Below are 15,560 nucleotides of genomic sequence, written 5' to 3' on the forward strand. Positions count from 1 at the left end.
TCTTGGAGATATATAGTTATTTTATATAAACTTATTTTTAAAGTTTAAAACTTTTATTTTTTTTTTCTATTCTTCTGTAAAGTTGCTTTGAGACGATGTGAATTGTAGAAAGTGCTATACAAATAAATTGACTTGAAGATCTTGTGGATGTGTAGGGTATCAGTTCAGAGCCCATCCACCTGAAGATATTCTCCCCCAACGTTCTGAACCTCACCTTGGTCGACTTGCCTGGAATCACCAAGGTAAATAAACACAGACAAACTTTTCTTCTCATCACACACGATTCTTTTCATTTATATATTTTGGTAAACACACGTTAGGCTCGATTTCACCGTTTCAGACATTTCTTTATCTTCTGTCCTCCAGGTCCCTGTAGGTGACCAGCCCGAAGATATCGAGACTCAGATTCAGGAGATGATCCTGTCCTTCATCTCCAACCCGAACTCTCTTATTCTGTGTGTGTCTCCGGCAAACTCGGACCTGGCCACTTCGGACGCGCTAAAACTGGCCCGAGAGGTCGACCCTGATGGTGAGAGAGCTCTTACGTCTCCTCCTGTGCGTCCTGTGGGATGTAGAACTTGTTCTAAACTACTAGACTGGACCCAATAGTGACACACTTTATTTTCAGAGGCAGTTCTACCGTACGTGACTTCACGGACCGCTCCGATCGATTCTATAAAGTCTACAGAATTTTAAATAAAAATATAATTCATCGCTTAACAGAAAAAAAAAAACCTAATTAAACAAAACAAACTAAACTGCTGCTTTCTGCTCACTACTACGTACGTGAGCTTTGTCGATTAGGTACAAAATTTGAACATCAGATCAAACCGTTCCGCATTTGTGAACTTAATTATGAATTTAATTAAAAAAATATTGTAAAAATATATCTGTGATATCTCAGAAGGCTGCGTTATCATCATATTGTGGATATTTTATTAGTCCTATTCCACACTGTCTTTACAGATATTAGTATCTGAATACTTTTGGGTCTCTGTGTGTGTGTATGTGTGTGTATATGTGTGTATGTGTGTGTTTGTGTGTGTGTGTGTGTGTGTGTGTGTGTGTGTGTGTGTGTTTTCAGGTCGGAGGACTCTGCTGGTTGTGAGTAAACTCGATCTGATGGACGCTGGGACAGATGCGCTGGAGGTTCTGCTTGGCCGCATCATTCCCATCAGGCTCGGCATCATCGGGGTGATCAACAGGTCCAGGAACAAAAAATACATATTTTCACTATGACAAATGACCACCACTGCCTGTTCTCCCAAACTATCATCAGCCACAGTTCTCAGGGCCTTTTTACACCTGGTCACTTCATGTGTTTTCTCTGATCCGATAGCTATCTGATTTGTTAAAACTCTTCCATTTACATTAGGCCACATAAACGCGTCTCGGCGAATCGGATATCAATCCGATCTTTCTACTCCCGCCCAAAATGCAAATATATTTGACCTCATTTCCGGGGTAATTGAAATGGAACACGCTTTGGTGTATGCGGTTTTCAGAACGCAATCAAAATAAGATGAAAAAACTCGTTACGACGTTTATGCTACAAAATACATGCGTTTACTGTTTGCTGCGTTTTCGCTGGCGGCAGCAGCGCATTTTAAGGCCCGACGAGACGCCTGGGTGAAAGATCACCTGCGAGTGACGTACTTCCGTTTGGGAGGAGTATAGCGCTGACGTATGTGGCTTGAACAACCATATTCATTTCCACCTGTCCAGTTTCATCTGAAACGTGTCCCAGACCACCTCCTGAAGTGGTTTGAACCATCGGATTTATATCCGTCTCGAAAACGTTTCAGAGGGCATTTAGACCTGGTCTTTTTACCATCGGATAGCTATCTGATCACAGAAAACACATGAAGTGACCAGGTGTAAAAAGCCCATTACAAACACCTTAGGGTATGAAGAGATCCTGTGAGCCTGTCAGTGCTGCTCTTATAGAACATTATACTCACATCAATAACTCGGTATTAAATCTGGTTTTATTTAAACAAACAAAAAAAATATGGTCCGTTTATATGGTCATAAAATACTACCTATTATCAACTGAGAAAAAACAAATCTTGTATTGTGTTGTATACAAGAAATGTATTTAGAACATGTGAAATTGACCACCTTTGTGCCCCAGATTGATGATTTCATTTGGCACATTTGCCTTTTTGCCCAGCAGGTGAGAAACTGCTAATCTGCCAGTGCGGTGGAATTTTCCAGTCTGCTTTGGACCAAATTAGTGCTTACGAAACAAACCCAAAATAGGATTATAAATATCCTCTTGTATAAATTTCTAACCCAGTTTTGTGGTTTTAACGTTCACATGACTGAAATGACTGGGATCTAATTGGACATTTCATGCTTTTTGAAGGCAGAAGTGACCCAAATCCTTCACCCTGCCTGCTAGTAGCCTTCCTTTTCCACAAGAGGGCAGTATATCGAGTTTTTTTCTTGGGGAAAAAAAAAGGTAGTAATCTGATACTTGCATGACGTACACTATACCTCCTTACACACCTGTAATTCAATCTTTTTTATTTTCAGGTTCATTCATGTAGTGTTTTCATTAAGAAGTAAATAAACATCGTCGTCTTTTTTTTTCTCTCTCTCAGGAGCCAGCACGACTTGAACACTCGGAAAAGCGTAGCAGACGCGTGGCGTGACGAGCAGGCGTTCCTGCAGCGCCACTACCCGTCTTTAGCGTCCCGCTGCGGCTCACGCTACCTGGCACGCACGCTGAGCCGTCTGCTCATGCACCACATCCGCGACTGCCTGCCCGAGCTGAAGGCACGCGTGACGACGTTGAGCGCCCAGTTCCAGGCCCGGCTGAGCAGCTACGGGCAACCCGTGGAAGACCAAAGCGCCACCCTGCTGCAGATCGTCACCAAGTTTGCCACGGACTACTGCAACACCATCGAGGGCACGGCTCGACACATCCAGACCTCCGAGCTGTAAGTGACTGCAGCACACATGCAGTGCACATTTTATACATCACAAATCTGGGAACCAAACCAGTACGTGCAGGGAAATAAAATAAAAAACAACAACAAAGAAGTAGGGGGGCACGGTGGCTTAGTGGTTAGCACGTTCGCCTCACACCTCCAGGGTCGGGGTTTGATTCCCGCCTCCACCTTGTGTGTGTGGAGTTTGCATGTTCTCCCCGTGCCTCGGGGTTTCCTCCGGGTACTCCGGTTTCCTCCCCCGGTCCAAAGACATGCATGGTAGATTGATTGGCATCTCTGGAAAATTGTCCATAGTGTGTGATTGTGTGAGTGAACGAGAGTGTGTGTGTGTGCGCCCTGCGATGGGTTGGCACTCCGTCCAGGGTGTATCCTGCCTTGATGCCCAGTGACGCCTGAGATAGGCACAGGCTCCCCGTGACCTGAGGTAGTTCGGATAAGTGGTAGAAGATGAATGAATGAATGAATGAATGAACAACAAAGAAGAACGACTCACGTACATTGTACTGTAGTAAAGAGTAATCTACTGAATCATGAAATTTAATACGCAGCAAACGTTTTTATAAATAAGTTTACTGTTCATCCACGAGGCAAATAATCGCTTCCGTTCCAACAGCCTTGTTAAATAAACTCAAAGATCTGCCACCTGCAGTCATGTTGCTGATATATTTTCCCCCTAAAGCACGAGTGGAGCGTCCCAACGAGCCGCTCTTTTTTCACTTGAGAGTCAGAAAGCCACACGTTTCCTCTGTGCAGCCGAGCGAAAATGACAGGCGGCTAATTAGCTGGAGGACCGAGCTCGTTACGGCCACTCGGAAAGGAAATATGACTCCAGCCTGTAGTGCATTTCCACTCAGCCTATTGATGTGTGAAGTGTATAACTGCTCATAAGTGCTGTCTGTTGCCACAATCGACCACTCAGGCTGTCTCTGGTACATCTTTTCCAGATGCGGCGGTGCTCGGATCTGTTATATATTCCACGAGACGTTCGGCCGTACCCTTCAGTCCATCGACCCGCTGGGAGGACTCGCCGAGCTGGACATTCTCACGGCCATCCGAAATGCCACGGTAAAGCGGGTTTCCTTTTGAAAGCGGCGAACAGTTTAGGTGAACTGTGTGTTCTTTACAAAGGTCATTCAGACATTAAAGGTGGGGTCTCAGTTGTTTGAGAAATGCTTCAGAAAACCGAGTCGGGATGACAAACTAAAAAAAAAATCAAAACAAACGTGTAGCCAATGAGCAGAAAGGGGCGTGTCTTGTCAATATGGGCGGAGAGAGTGTTCAGTGCGCATGTGTGACATTAGCAGAAAGCGGTTTTAACATTGACATGGAGGATAAAAACAGAGAAAGAAAGAGAAGAAAGGCTTACGATAAGGTAAGAAGTAGGACGTGTTAATATAGGATCAGCTTTCCAGCTCTGGAGAGAACTGAAGGAGCAGGAAGTTGGTCACATATTCACAGATTGGAGTTTCCCGAGTCAATAACTCCTGAGCTAAACGCTGTTACTACACAAATAACACCTCTTTTCTATCGTAGTAATGTAGAGACGCAGCTACAACCGTGTTTTGTGTAGTAACAGCATTTAGCTCAGGAGTTATTGACTCGGGAAACTCCAATCTGTGAATATGCGCACATGCACACATGCGCACTGAACACTCTCTCCGCCCATATTGACAAGACACGCCCCTTTCTGCTCATTGGCTACACGTTTGTTTTGATTTTTGTTTTGTTTGGTGGCCTAACGCAGTTTTCTGAAGCATTTCTCAAATATCGGAGACCCCACCTTTAATCTGAATCCTGCCTATAGCTCAGCTTGACTGAATGACATTAGCGCATGTTTAATTGTTTACTGTATCGCACACCAGTGATTGCACGATGATTCGTTTCAATGAAAGGATTTAATGATAGAAAGACCAGCCATAACCGTCTGAACCAGCCTGGTGCATTCTGGGTAATACGGCGTTTGTGTTCCAGGGTCCTCGGCCAGCGCTGTTCGTTCCTGAAGTGAGCTTTGAGCTGCTAGTGAAGAAGCAGATCAAGAGACTGGAGGAGCCGAGTCTGCGCTGCGTGGAACTCGTCCATGAGGAACTGCAGAGGATCATCCAGCACTGCTCGTCTTACAGTACGCAGGTAACACACACACACACACACACACACGATGTTGTAGCCTAAACACTATCCTTCTTAAAGACTTGATCGTATTAATCTTCCTTTCTTCACTATAGAAGATTCAGGTGCAATTTCACACTGAAATCGAGTTGAAGGCGTGTAATTGGCTTTTGCTTGTTGCACCTTGAAGGGAACTCGACTCAGGGACGCTTCGTCACGTCTATTTGCGGTCACTTGTTTACGACACAACGAATGTTTAAAACATGCTCTTTTCCCATAAAACGGGAATACTAATCTCCATCGGTTTTCATTCAGGTCCTTTGTGGTATCTTAACATCTACCCTTGAACCCTATTCCGTGAGGCGGTGATCCTCAGGACACAAGAAGACGGAACTCACTCACTCACTCTCACTCATTTTCTACCGCTTATCCGAACTACCTCGGGTCACGGGGAGCCTGTGCCTATCTCAGGCGTCATCGGGCATCAAGGCAGGATACACCCTGGACGGAGTGCCAACCCATCGCAGGGCACACACACACACTCTCATTCACACACGCTATCACACACTACGGACTATTTTCCAGACATGCCAATCAACCTACCATGCATGTCTTTGGACTGGGGAGGAAACCGGAGTACCCGGAGGAAACCCCCGAGGCAAGGGGAGAACATGCAAACTCCACACACACAAGGTGGAGGCGGGAATCGAACCCCCAACCCTGGAGGTGTGAGGCGAACGTGCTAACCACTAAGCCACCGTGACCCCCAGAAGACAGAACTACGAAGTAAAATTATTAAGCAGAGTCACATCAGACTTTTATTTTCCTCTCTAAAACTCTCACGTACTACATTAGGGTCGTATCTCTAAACCAAACATTTTTACTCCTAGCCGAGAAGATGGGAAATAACAACACAAACACCGTGGACACGATATCGCAGCGCGTCTAATTAGTCAGTCCTTTATTTTTTGTGCACGACTCGTGTCTCTCTCACACATAACTAATCACTTCGCACTCTTTCTTGAAGCCATAGACTTTATTAAAATTCTGCTCATCGCCTCCTTATCTTTTTGTCCTCCTCCCTTCTGTGTTTGCACTCATTACACATGATCACGCTTCTGTTTCCCGTTTTCTGATTCAGCTTGAAATATTTTCGAATGAGAATACAGGTGCGTAGCTAACAGATAACAGGTAATGGATCATAATAGATCAGGGGAAAAAAGTGGAGCTCATATGTTCAATAATAGCCTTATTTAGCCGTAATCTGTAGTGTTGATTCTACAAAGTGTGTGTGTGTGTGTGTGTGTGTGTGTGTGTGTGTGTGTGTGTGTGTGTGTGTGTGTGTGTTTTCACAGGAACTCTTGCGCTTTCCAAAACTGCATGACTCAATAGTGGAGGTGGTAACTGGTTTACTCCGAAAACGTCTTCCAATAACCAACGAAATGGTATGGACCAGGATTCTCACACACACACACACACACACACACACACACACACTGGAGTGTATGTTTAGCCATGTTTTTATAGCTTGATGGGGACCAAACGTCCACACATGCAGTGGAGTATCTGACAAAGATTAAAGGAGATGTAAGCGGAAGGTCCTCACAAGGATCGTAAGACAAATGTGTGTTTCTGTTTCTGTCTCAGGTCCATAATCTAGTAGCAATAGAACTTGCGTACATCAACACTAAGCACCCAGACTTCACAGATGCCGCACAAGTGTCTGCTTCAGTCAACAGCCAACAGGTGCTTGCGCACACACACACACACACACACACACACACACACACACACAGACACACATAGGAATGAGGACACGCACACAATCATACACACACTCACACAGAAACACATGCACGGACGCACACAATCATACATACACTCACATGGACACTCACATATGCAGATACACTCACTCACACGGAGGGACACACAACCACACTCACGCGGACACACACATGCGCACACACACACTCACACGGACACACACATGCACACGCACACTCACACGGACATGTATGCACACACAAACACACATGGACACACACATGCGCACACACACACACACACAGACACACATAGGAATGAGGACACGCACACAATCATACACACACTCACACAGAAACACATGCACGGACGCACACAATCATACATACACTCACATGGACACTCACATATGCAGATACACTCACTCACACGGAGGGACACACAACCACACTCACGCGGACACACACATGCGCACACGCGCACACACGCACTCACACGGACACACACATGCACACGCACACTCACACGGACATATATGCACACACACAAACACACATGGACACACACATGCGCACACACACACAAACACGCACACTCACACGGACATATATGCACACACACAAACACACATGGACACACACATATGAACACACAAACACACACACAAACTCACACGGACATACACGTGCGCACACACACAGACACACACTCACACGGACACACACATATGAACACACAAACGCACACTCACACGGACATACACATGCACACACACACACTCACATGGATACACACATATGGACACACACACAAACAGCCATACACACACTCACATGGACACACACACTCACACGGACACACACACACCAACGCACACTCACATGGACACATGCACACACACACAAACACACACACAAACTCACACGGACATACACATGCACACACACGGACACAAACACACACACGCACACTCACACGGACACACACACATGAACACACACAAACACGGACATACACATGCACACACACACACATGGATACACACATATGCACAAACAACCATACACACACTCACATGGACACATGCACACACACACACATGGATACACACATATGCACAAACAACCATACACACACTCACATGGACACACACACAAACAACCATACACACACTCACATGGACACACACACACACACGTCTATTTAAAAACATATAATAAAAATAAAAACTCAGCCATAACCATAAGCCATGCATTAATTCCCAGACTGAGTCACTGGACGGAGGAAAGCGTTGGAAGAATGATAAGATGCCGTCGGAGGAAAAAGGGTCAGCTCCTGGAATTGGAAGTCCTGCCAAAGCGGTCAACCTCCTGGACACGGTAAAACAAAACAAAACAAAACAACCTCGATCCATTTCCTTCTAGTGTCCTTGCTACTAAAAAATGGCAACTCGACGTATCGAATTGTAAATTTGACATTGACTTGTTTATTTCCGCACAGTTAGGACTCGACTTATAGATATGTTTCTGATCCTGCAGGCAGTGCCGGTCTCTCGAAAGCTGAGCACACGTGAGCAGAGGGACTGCGAGGTCATCCAGCGCCTCATCAAGTGCTACTTCCTCATCGTACGCAAGAACATCCAGGACAGGTCAGAGGGCAAAGTCTGTATACTTAATAAACATTTACCGTGTTGTCAGTTTAACGCCTACTACAACGTTGGCTGTTTTTCTTTCCTCTTTCCCTGAAAGAGAAACTTTAAAAATACAGTTTATGACCAAACTGAGTTTGTGCTCAATATGATGTTTAAGCTTTGGCGATGGTCAGCATCGTAGATGGTACAACAAACGTGCTCAGACGTGTATGAGCATCTCCTAAGCTAAAGTTCCTGTCACTGTTACATCTTTATTCAGTACATTCAGTGTCTTGGATCACTTCCCTCATCGTTTCTCTCTCTCTCTCTCTCACACACTCTCTCACACACACACACACGCACACACACACACAGTGTGCCCAAAGCGGTGATGCACTTCCTGGTGAACTTTGTGAAGGAGCGTCTGCAGAGCGAGCTTGTGGGTCAGCTATACAAGCAGCCTCTGTTGCAGGAGCTACTCATCGAGTCTCAGGAAACGGCACAGCAGCGCACCGAGGTCGCCCACATGCTGGAGGTAAGAGTGTAGTCAGGAGAACCCCGTGTGTGTAGATCAGTGTAAGATAAACAAGGTCCAAATAGGTTAACGAGCAACCCGAGGGAGGCGAGTCGGCGGTTATACAGACTAGCTGTCAGGATGCGAAAATGTTTCCGAACCTGAGCGACGAATACAAATATTAGCGACGACCAGAAAAGACGTCCTTCTAATACTGTAGTCTGGAAAATCTTATCGGTTTTAGAATCACAAGGGTTAGCGGTAACAGACTGCGGTCCGGATCTCGACGCAGGAAGTATTTCACCAGTCTGAACCGAGAACCGAACACAAACAGCTCGATATACAGTCCTCTGCAGCCGTTCAGTCAGCCAATCATGTGGCAGCAACGCAGCGTATAAAATCACAGAGACTCAACTCGAGCTTTAGTTAACGTTCACATCGGACGTCAGAATGCAGGGGAAAATAAGTGATCTCCGTGACTTTGACAAGGTTTGTGCCAGATGGGCCAGATGGTTCGAGTGTATCTGGAGTCTCCCAAGATTTTCATACAGTCTCAAGACACAGGACAGAGAAAGACACAAAACACTCGCGAGCAGCAGCTGTGCGTGTGGAAACGCTCACAGAAATACGGCTAGAGATAAGAAGGGAAATAATTTTATAATTGCGCTCTGGTGTCACCCAGATGAGGATGGGTTTTCTTTCGAATTTACAAGGTTTCTTCCTCTTGATGTCTTTGTTAGCTTTTCATTTCACCGTGTCCTTTGTCTCGTTCATTAGGGATTCATTTAAACTTCAAATGAATCATTTACTGAATCATATACTGAATTTATACATTTCTTTAAAGCTGACACACACACACACACACACACACACACACACACGCAAACACGCTTTACTCTTTGGTGTGTGGAAAAAAATTATTTATTAATTCATTCATACAGGTGCTTCCACTTTAGTGTATAAATAAGGAATGTGTTTTTTTTTTTTCTTCTGCTTGTTTTGTCTGGCTTTGTTTGTTTAATTCTAAACGTCTCCTTTTTTTCCACCTTTCTCCCTTCTTCTGTCTTTTCAGGCTCTCCAGAAGGCTAACAACATAATCTCGGAGATCCGAGAAACAAATCTGTGGTAGCCAAAAAAGACACGTCGACGAGTGTGTGTGTTTACATGTACGTGTGTGTGTATGTTTCATTACCACGTCAGACAGATATTTAAACGATTCTCAGAGCACATGCATCAAACGTACGTATAACAACACAATCTTTCAGGTTCTTTATTTGTGAGTGAGTGAGTGAGTGAGTGAGTGAAAGAAAAGTAAAGAAAAAGAAAAGAGACACTGAGCCAGAGAACTTATTCATCTTTACTATAGGTCAGTACAACAATACGCCTACTTATTTCCCCCTGAATTAAGAGGCACTCTCTAAATGCACCGAGCTTTAAGAGAAGCACTTGGGCGCTTTCTGACGTCCTCCAAAAGACAATTACGAACGCAAACTTCAATTGTTTTCCTGCTCTCAGTAAACACCATGGCAGCTACAACTGCACTCAAAAGGTTCGTAGTGGACCAACACATCACGACGAACACCTATTAATCCTGCTTTTTATTTCCTTTCGCTTTTATGAGCACTGAAATGTAATTTTATTGCTAATTTACTGCACCTGAAAAACTGCACCAGGTGCAATTACTACTGAATTCATTGACCTTTTTTTCTGCACAGGGAAAAATAAAAGAATAACTGAAACGTCTGAAATCTGAAAACTCATCTGCGGTAGTCAAACATGCACTAGACATGTTGTTGGTACAGATGAGATTAAGGGGCTTTTTACACCTGGTGACTTCATGTGTTTTCTGTGATCAGATAGCTATCTGATGGTAAAAAGACCAGGTCTAAATGCCCTCTGAAACGTTTTCGAGACGGATATAAATCCGATGGTTCAAACCACTTCAGGAGGTGGTCTGGGACGCGTTTCAGATGAAACTGGACACGTGTAAATGAATATGGTTGTTTAAGCCACATACGTCAGCGCTATACTCCTCCCAAACAGAAGTACGTCACTCGCAGGTGATCTTTCACCCAGGTGTCTCGTCGGGTCCTAAAACGCGCTGCTGCCGTCAGCGAAAATGCAGCAAACAGTAAATGCTGTTTTTTGTAGCATAAACGTCATAAGTTTTTCCATCTTATTTTTGATTGCATTCTGAAAACCGCATACACCAAAGCGTGTTCCATTTCAATTCCCCCTGAAATGAGGTCAAATATATTTGCATATTGGGCGGGAGTAGAAAGATCGGATCGATATCCGATTCGCCGATACGCATTTATGTGGCCTGATGTAAATGGAACAGTTTTAACAAATCAGATAGCTATCGGATCAGACACAACACACAAAGTGACCAGGTGTAAAAGGCCCTGAGACACTGGAGCATTCCTTTAATCAGAGTTTAAATCTCTAGTTAAAGACTTCGAAAGTAAGGAATAAAACACATCAGGATGCATCTGAAACAGAATTTATTCCTCTCGCACCACAGTTTGCTCATTACAATTTTTCATTTATTATTAAACTACATGTCATCGTTTTTTATCCATTTCAATTCACAAACCGTTCTCACTTATGCTACAGCAGCTAGAAACTAATCTTTCTCTCACCAGCAAATTCAAACCACAGTCTACTGCCAACTTAAAGGCTTTCCCATGACACGAAAACGACCGTCTCACACTGGAGACTCCGTCAATTAATGCTAAATAGAGAAGGTCAAAATATCGTGTGGCGATTACACCGTTTTCTTTGTTACATAACAGAAATGGGTTCAGTAATCTGTGTGTGGTATGATTATGACTCGCAGATCCGAATAGAGATGGAAAATATCCAGAATTTCCACAATTTGTGTTTGTTTTTTTTTTGTTTTTTGTTGCCAAAATATGATTGATTTTATTAATTATTTTTATATATTTTTTTTATATATTATTATATTTTTTTTATATTAAAATCATCTAATGTCACACATCAAATCTGTATAGAATTTATTTTATTTATTTATTTTTTGTGATCGCTAAATCTCGTAATCGCGGATAGAACGATTAATCCTTTAATAGCAAATTAGAATATTTAGTTACAACGCATTATTATTTTGAAAGTGCAGTATACGTGATAGTTTAGTGTCATTAATATGGACGCGAAGGAATTTTTCGAGTTTGTGTCCAGGTTCCTTGTGTATTTACTGAATAAGGAAGTAAGACTTAGCGGTGATGACGACTACTGTGGAAAAAAGTATTGGTGCTGTAATTTAACTTGAAGAAATGTCCTTATATATTTTGTTTTTAGATTATAACCAAGAACAAATAAAGAGCTTAATGAACAAAGCAACCAAGTTTCATGTGTTAAAAAAAAACAGCGGTTGACTTAAAACAGGCAGCCGAAAAAACGCGTCCGAACGGAGGGACGTGATTAAATACGAGGCCTGAGTGAAGCTGACTAATTCACTCCACTGTGCTCAGAGATTTGATGTGTGTTAATGATTAATGACTGAACGCAGGTTTGTGAGGACGGAGTTCACACTGAACCCATTCCCTTTGGGTTTTGTGTTAGTGATGTCTTTGTTTAGCTGTTGAACAAACATTCGTTATCAGACCGATCAGCATTAAGGTTGCTTTCACACCTGGTGGTATTTTTTGCTAGTTTTTTTATTTTTTTTATTTTTCCAGAAAACTGAGGACCAGCACTCACATGACCAAAATCCTAGATAGTGTCAGATGTCTGACCCGCCTAGCTTGCATTTTATTATGTTGTGTTTTGTTGTTATGTTGAGTTTTTTGTGCTTTTTTTGCTAAATTCCTTGAAATTGTAGAATTCCAAGCAGAGGATGCTTTTTTAAAACTCCTCCCACTTCCACACATGTGAACCGAATAGGGCTTTGGCTGAGTGTGTGTCGAGATGCCGTCAAATGACACGTCTCGATCCAAATCTGCTGAAAATTCGCGATCATCTTTATCGGCGGTTTATTTCTGTGATCATGAAATCCTGGAGGGACTGATCGTTAATACGGAGATAAAAAGGACTGATAACTACCTTTCAGTTTTTACATATTCTGTCTAAAATTAAATATCAAAATTGGTATATTCAGACATGTAAAAACATCAAACATCAAATCACTTTTTACATTTTTAGTATTTACATTACATTTAGCAGACACTCTTATCCAGAGTGACTTAGATTCTTTTATTTCAGTTTATACGCCTGAGCAATTGAGGGTTAAGGGCCTTGCTCAGGGGCCCTGCAGTAGCAACTTGGGGGACCTGGGATTCGAACCAATGACCTTCCAATCAGTAGTCAAACACCTTAAACACTGAGCTACCACATCCCTACAGATGCTCTTATCCAGAGCGACTGACGTTTATCTAAATTATATAGCTGACAACTGAGGGTTACGTGCCCTGCTCAGGGACCCAGCAGTGGCAGCTTGGTGGACCTGGGGTTCGAACTAGCAACCTTCTGATCACTACTCCAACACTGTAATCACTTAGCTAGACTTCCCCCATTTTTGCCCATGCTGTCTGGGCCTGAAATAAAAAAATATCAGACACAAAGGCACAGATAAACCCCATGACAGACTTTTGCCCAAATCTGCGATAAAATTGCGCTAGTAAAACTGAAGGAACTGAATTATTATCAGGAATAATGTGAATTTGAGCTGCTTGTGTGACTTGACTGTATTCGGTCACAGCCGCATAAAGAGTGATGTTACATCACATACTGGGGTAAAACTTGTTAGTTTGAGTTACATTGGAATTTTAGAAACAAAATATTTCCAATTCAGCATGTCTTAAAATAAATCCTATAAAGATACTTTCCCGAAGAAGACAAACTTGTTCGACCACCATCTTAGGATACAAATCACTTTTCTGGGGGGGAAAAAAAACCTGCCTTGCAGCCGCATCGCCAGTAAACAAACATAAATATTAGTAGATATAAATAAAACATGGTCTTCTGGTTGAGAACTTTTGACAAACGCATTTTATGAAAGTAGCCTAAAGCCCTGTTCATTGGTATATGGATATTTTTGCAAACGATATTTTTTTTAAAGCAGCTCCAAAGGCGGAGACTCCATTTTGAAGGTCTTGAGGTGTTTCTGACGGGTTTGTGTTTAATATTTTGTTGAATCCACTGCTCCGGTGCTGCTACCGCACCATGAATGTAGATTTTAGGCGAAAAATCTACGCCTAATCTTAGTTTTTTAAGTGAATCGTCAATCCTGAATCCATATGACTCGTCAGTTTTTATTTTTGGTCTTGTGTTTTTCTAGGTTTGGCTCAAAACGCGGCTCTTGCCGTTAATCGCGAGGCATTTGACGTAACATTGTCTTGCTTTTTGTGTATCGCTGTTTATGTAGGGGTGAAATTTATTATTTTTATTTTTTAAATTGAAAATATCTGTGTACATACATATATATATGAGCAGGGGCCATGAGCATGATGGTTTAATAAACCGGTGGTGTTGTGTATCATGTCTTGTCTCTATAAGCTTTTCCGTCCTGCATGAGGTTTAGTTTTGTCGACTTGAGAATAGTCTCGCACCCCGAAGGCTGTTGTACAATAAAACTCGCAAACGCCGTGCGCTGTCTGCTTCTGTCGGTAGTACAGCCGATGCATCTCGAGACGAATTTATATTCACTCGTAGATGCCGCACAGCTCCAAGCTGCCGAAAGCCACTCGCAGAAATCCACGTTGTGCGAAGGTCAGCGTAAAATCTATCGATCTGTGAAATTGAAACGTAAGCAAGACAAAGAGTCAACTCTATTCCCTGGAAATCCAGAGAGAGCTCGCGTTCCGTGAACCCTCGCTCTTCCTCAAACTTCAGAGGATAAACTCTATTTTATTCGCACTCGGAATGTCGAGAGGCCGGCACGACCTTGTTGAAGTGCTGGAGTGTGATGGATGGGAAAGAGGTGTCGAGTTGGTGAATTTTAATCACCTCTGGAGCGAACTCAGCACTGATGAGCTTATCGCTTAACACGGCGAGCAGCGTAACTGCCACTTCTCCACGTCTCCGCTCTCTCTCTCTTTCTCTCTCTCTCTCTGCGTCCTATCTGCAGCTCTTCCTGGTTCTTCATCATCTTTTGTAGATATGTATTTGTTTTAGCAACAGCTGGGAGCTGAAATTCCTTTTCCGATGATGCAACTCGACGTAATGTTTTTGTATGGATGAAGGTGTGTGTGTGTGTGTGTGTGTGTGTGTGTGATTTTTAAAAATAATTCTAAGAAACATATCATCCGTGAGCTCTTGCCTGCCATTATGATTTGTCATACATGCTTGTGTACCGATGTCTGTTTGTATGTCATTAAAACCGAATACGAGGTTACTGTCTGTCTCTCCTCATTCTCATACAAAAGCAAAGGAAGAAATGCCGTGTACCTGGTGGATTTTTGGGGTCTGACAGTCTCAGGGCTCAAGCCTGAGTTCGGGTTACAGATTTTTACACGTTCTCCTGCATCAAGTCCATGTGGCCTTCCATCCTTCCAGGTTCTTTGGTTTTATCTGCGAGTCTAAACTGTCTCTATCTCATTCATTCATTCATCTTCTACCGCTTATCCGA

At 43.1% G+C, this 15,560-nt stretch overlaps 1 protein-coding gene across 2 annotated transcripts in view; it reads left to right on the plus strand.

The window, feature by feature from the left end:
* Nucleotides 1–15,326, plus strand: part of si:dkey-32e23.4 (dynamin-1-like protein) — a 22,964-nt gene extending 7,638 nt beyond the window's left edge. Inside the window, exons 8-19 of one of the 2 annotated variants that reach the window (XM_060881489.1) lie at nucleotides 156–242; nucleotides 367–529; nucleotides 1,085–1,205; nucleotides 2,607–2,945; nucleotides 3,902–4,022; nucleotides 4,929–5,084; nucleotides 6,419–6,508; nucleotides 6,711–6,809; nucleotides 8,096–8,209; nucleotides 8,369–8,478; nucleotides 8,836–8,995; nucleotides 10,047–15,326. In XM_060881489.1, coding sequence (XP_060737472.1) covers nucleotides 156–242; nucleotides 367–529; nucleotides 1,085–1,205; nucleotides 2,607–2,945; nucleotides 3,902–4,022; nucleotides 4,929–5,084; nucleotides 6,419–6,508; nucleotides 6,711–6,809; nucleotides 8,096–8,209; nucleotides 8,369–8,478; nucleotides 8,836–8,995; nucleotides 10,047–10,103 — 1,617 coding nt within the window. In that variant the 3' untranslated portion in view covers nucleotides 10,104–15,326. The remainder of the gene's footprint in view (nucleotides 1–155; nucleotides 243–366; nucleotides 530–1,084; nucleotides 1,206–2,606; nucleotides 2,946–3,901; nucleotides 4,023–4,928; nucleotides 5,085–6,418; nucleotides 6,509–6,710; nucleotides 6,810–8,095; nucleotides 8,210–8,368; nucleotides 8,479–8,835; nucleotides 8,996–10,046) is intronic. The other variant, XM_060881490.1, reaches the window with a different exon arrangement.
* Nucleotides 15,327–15,560: the final 234 nt, after the last annotated feature.

This window comes from Tachysurus vachellii, chromosome 11 (genome assembly GCF_030014155.1).
Source record: "Tachysurus vachellii isolate PV-2020 chromosome 11, HZAU_Pvac_v1, whole genome shotgun sequence".
Classification (NCBI taxonomy): domain Eukaryota; kingdom Metazoa; phylum Chordata; class Actinopteri; order Siluriformes; family Bagridae; genus Tachysurus; species Tachysurus vachellii.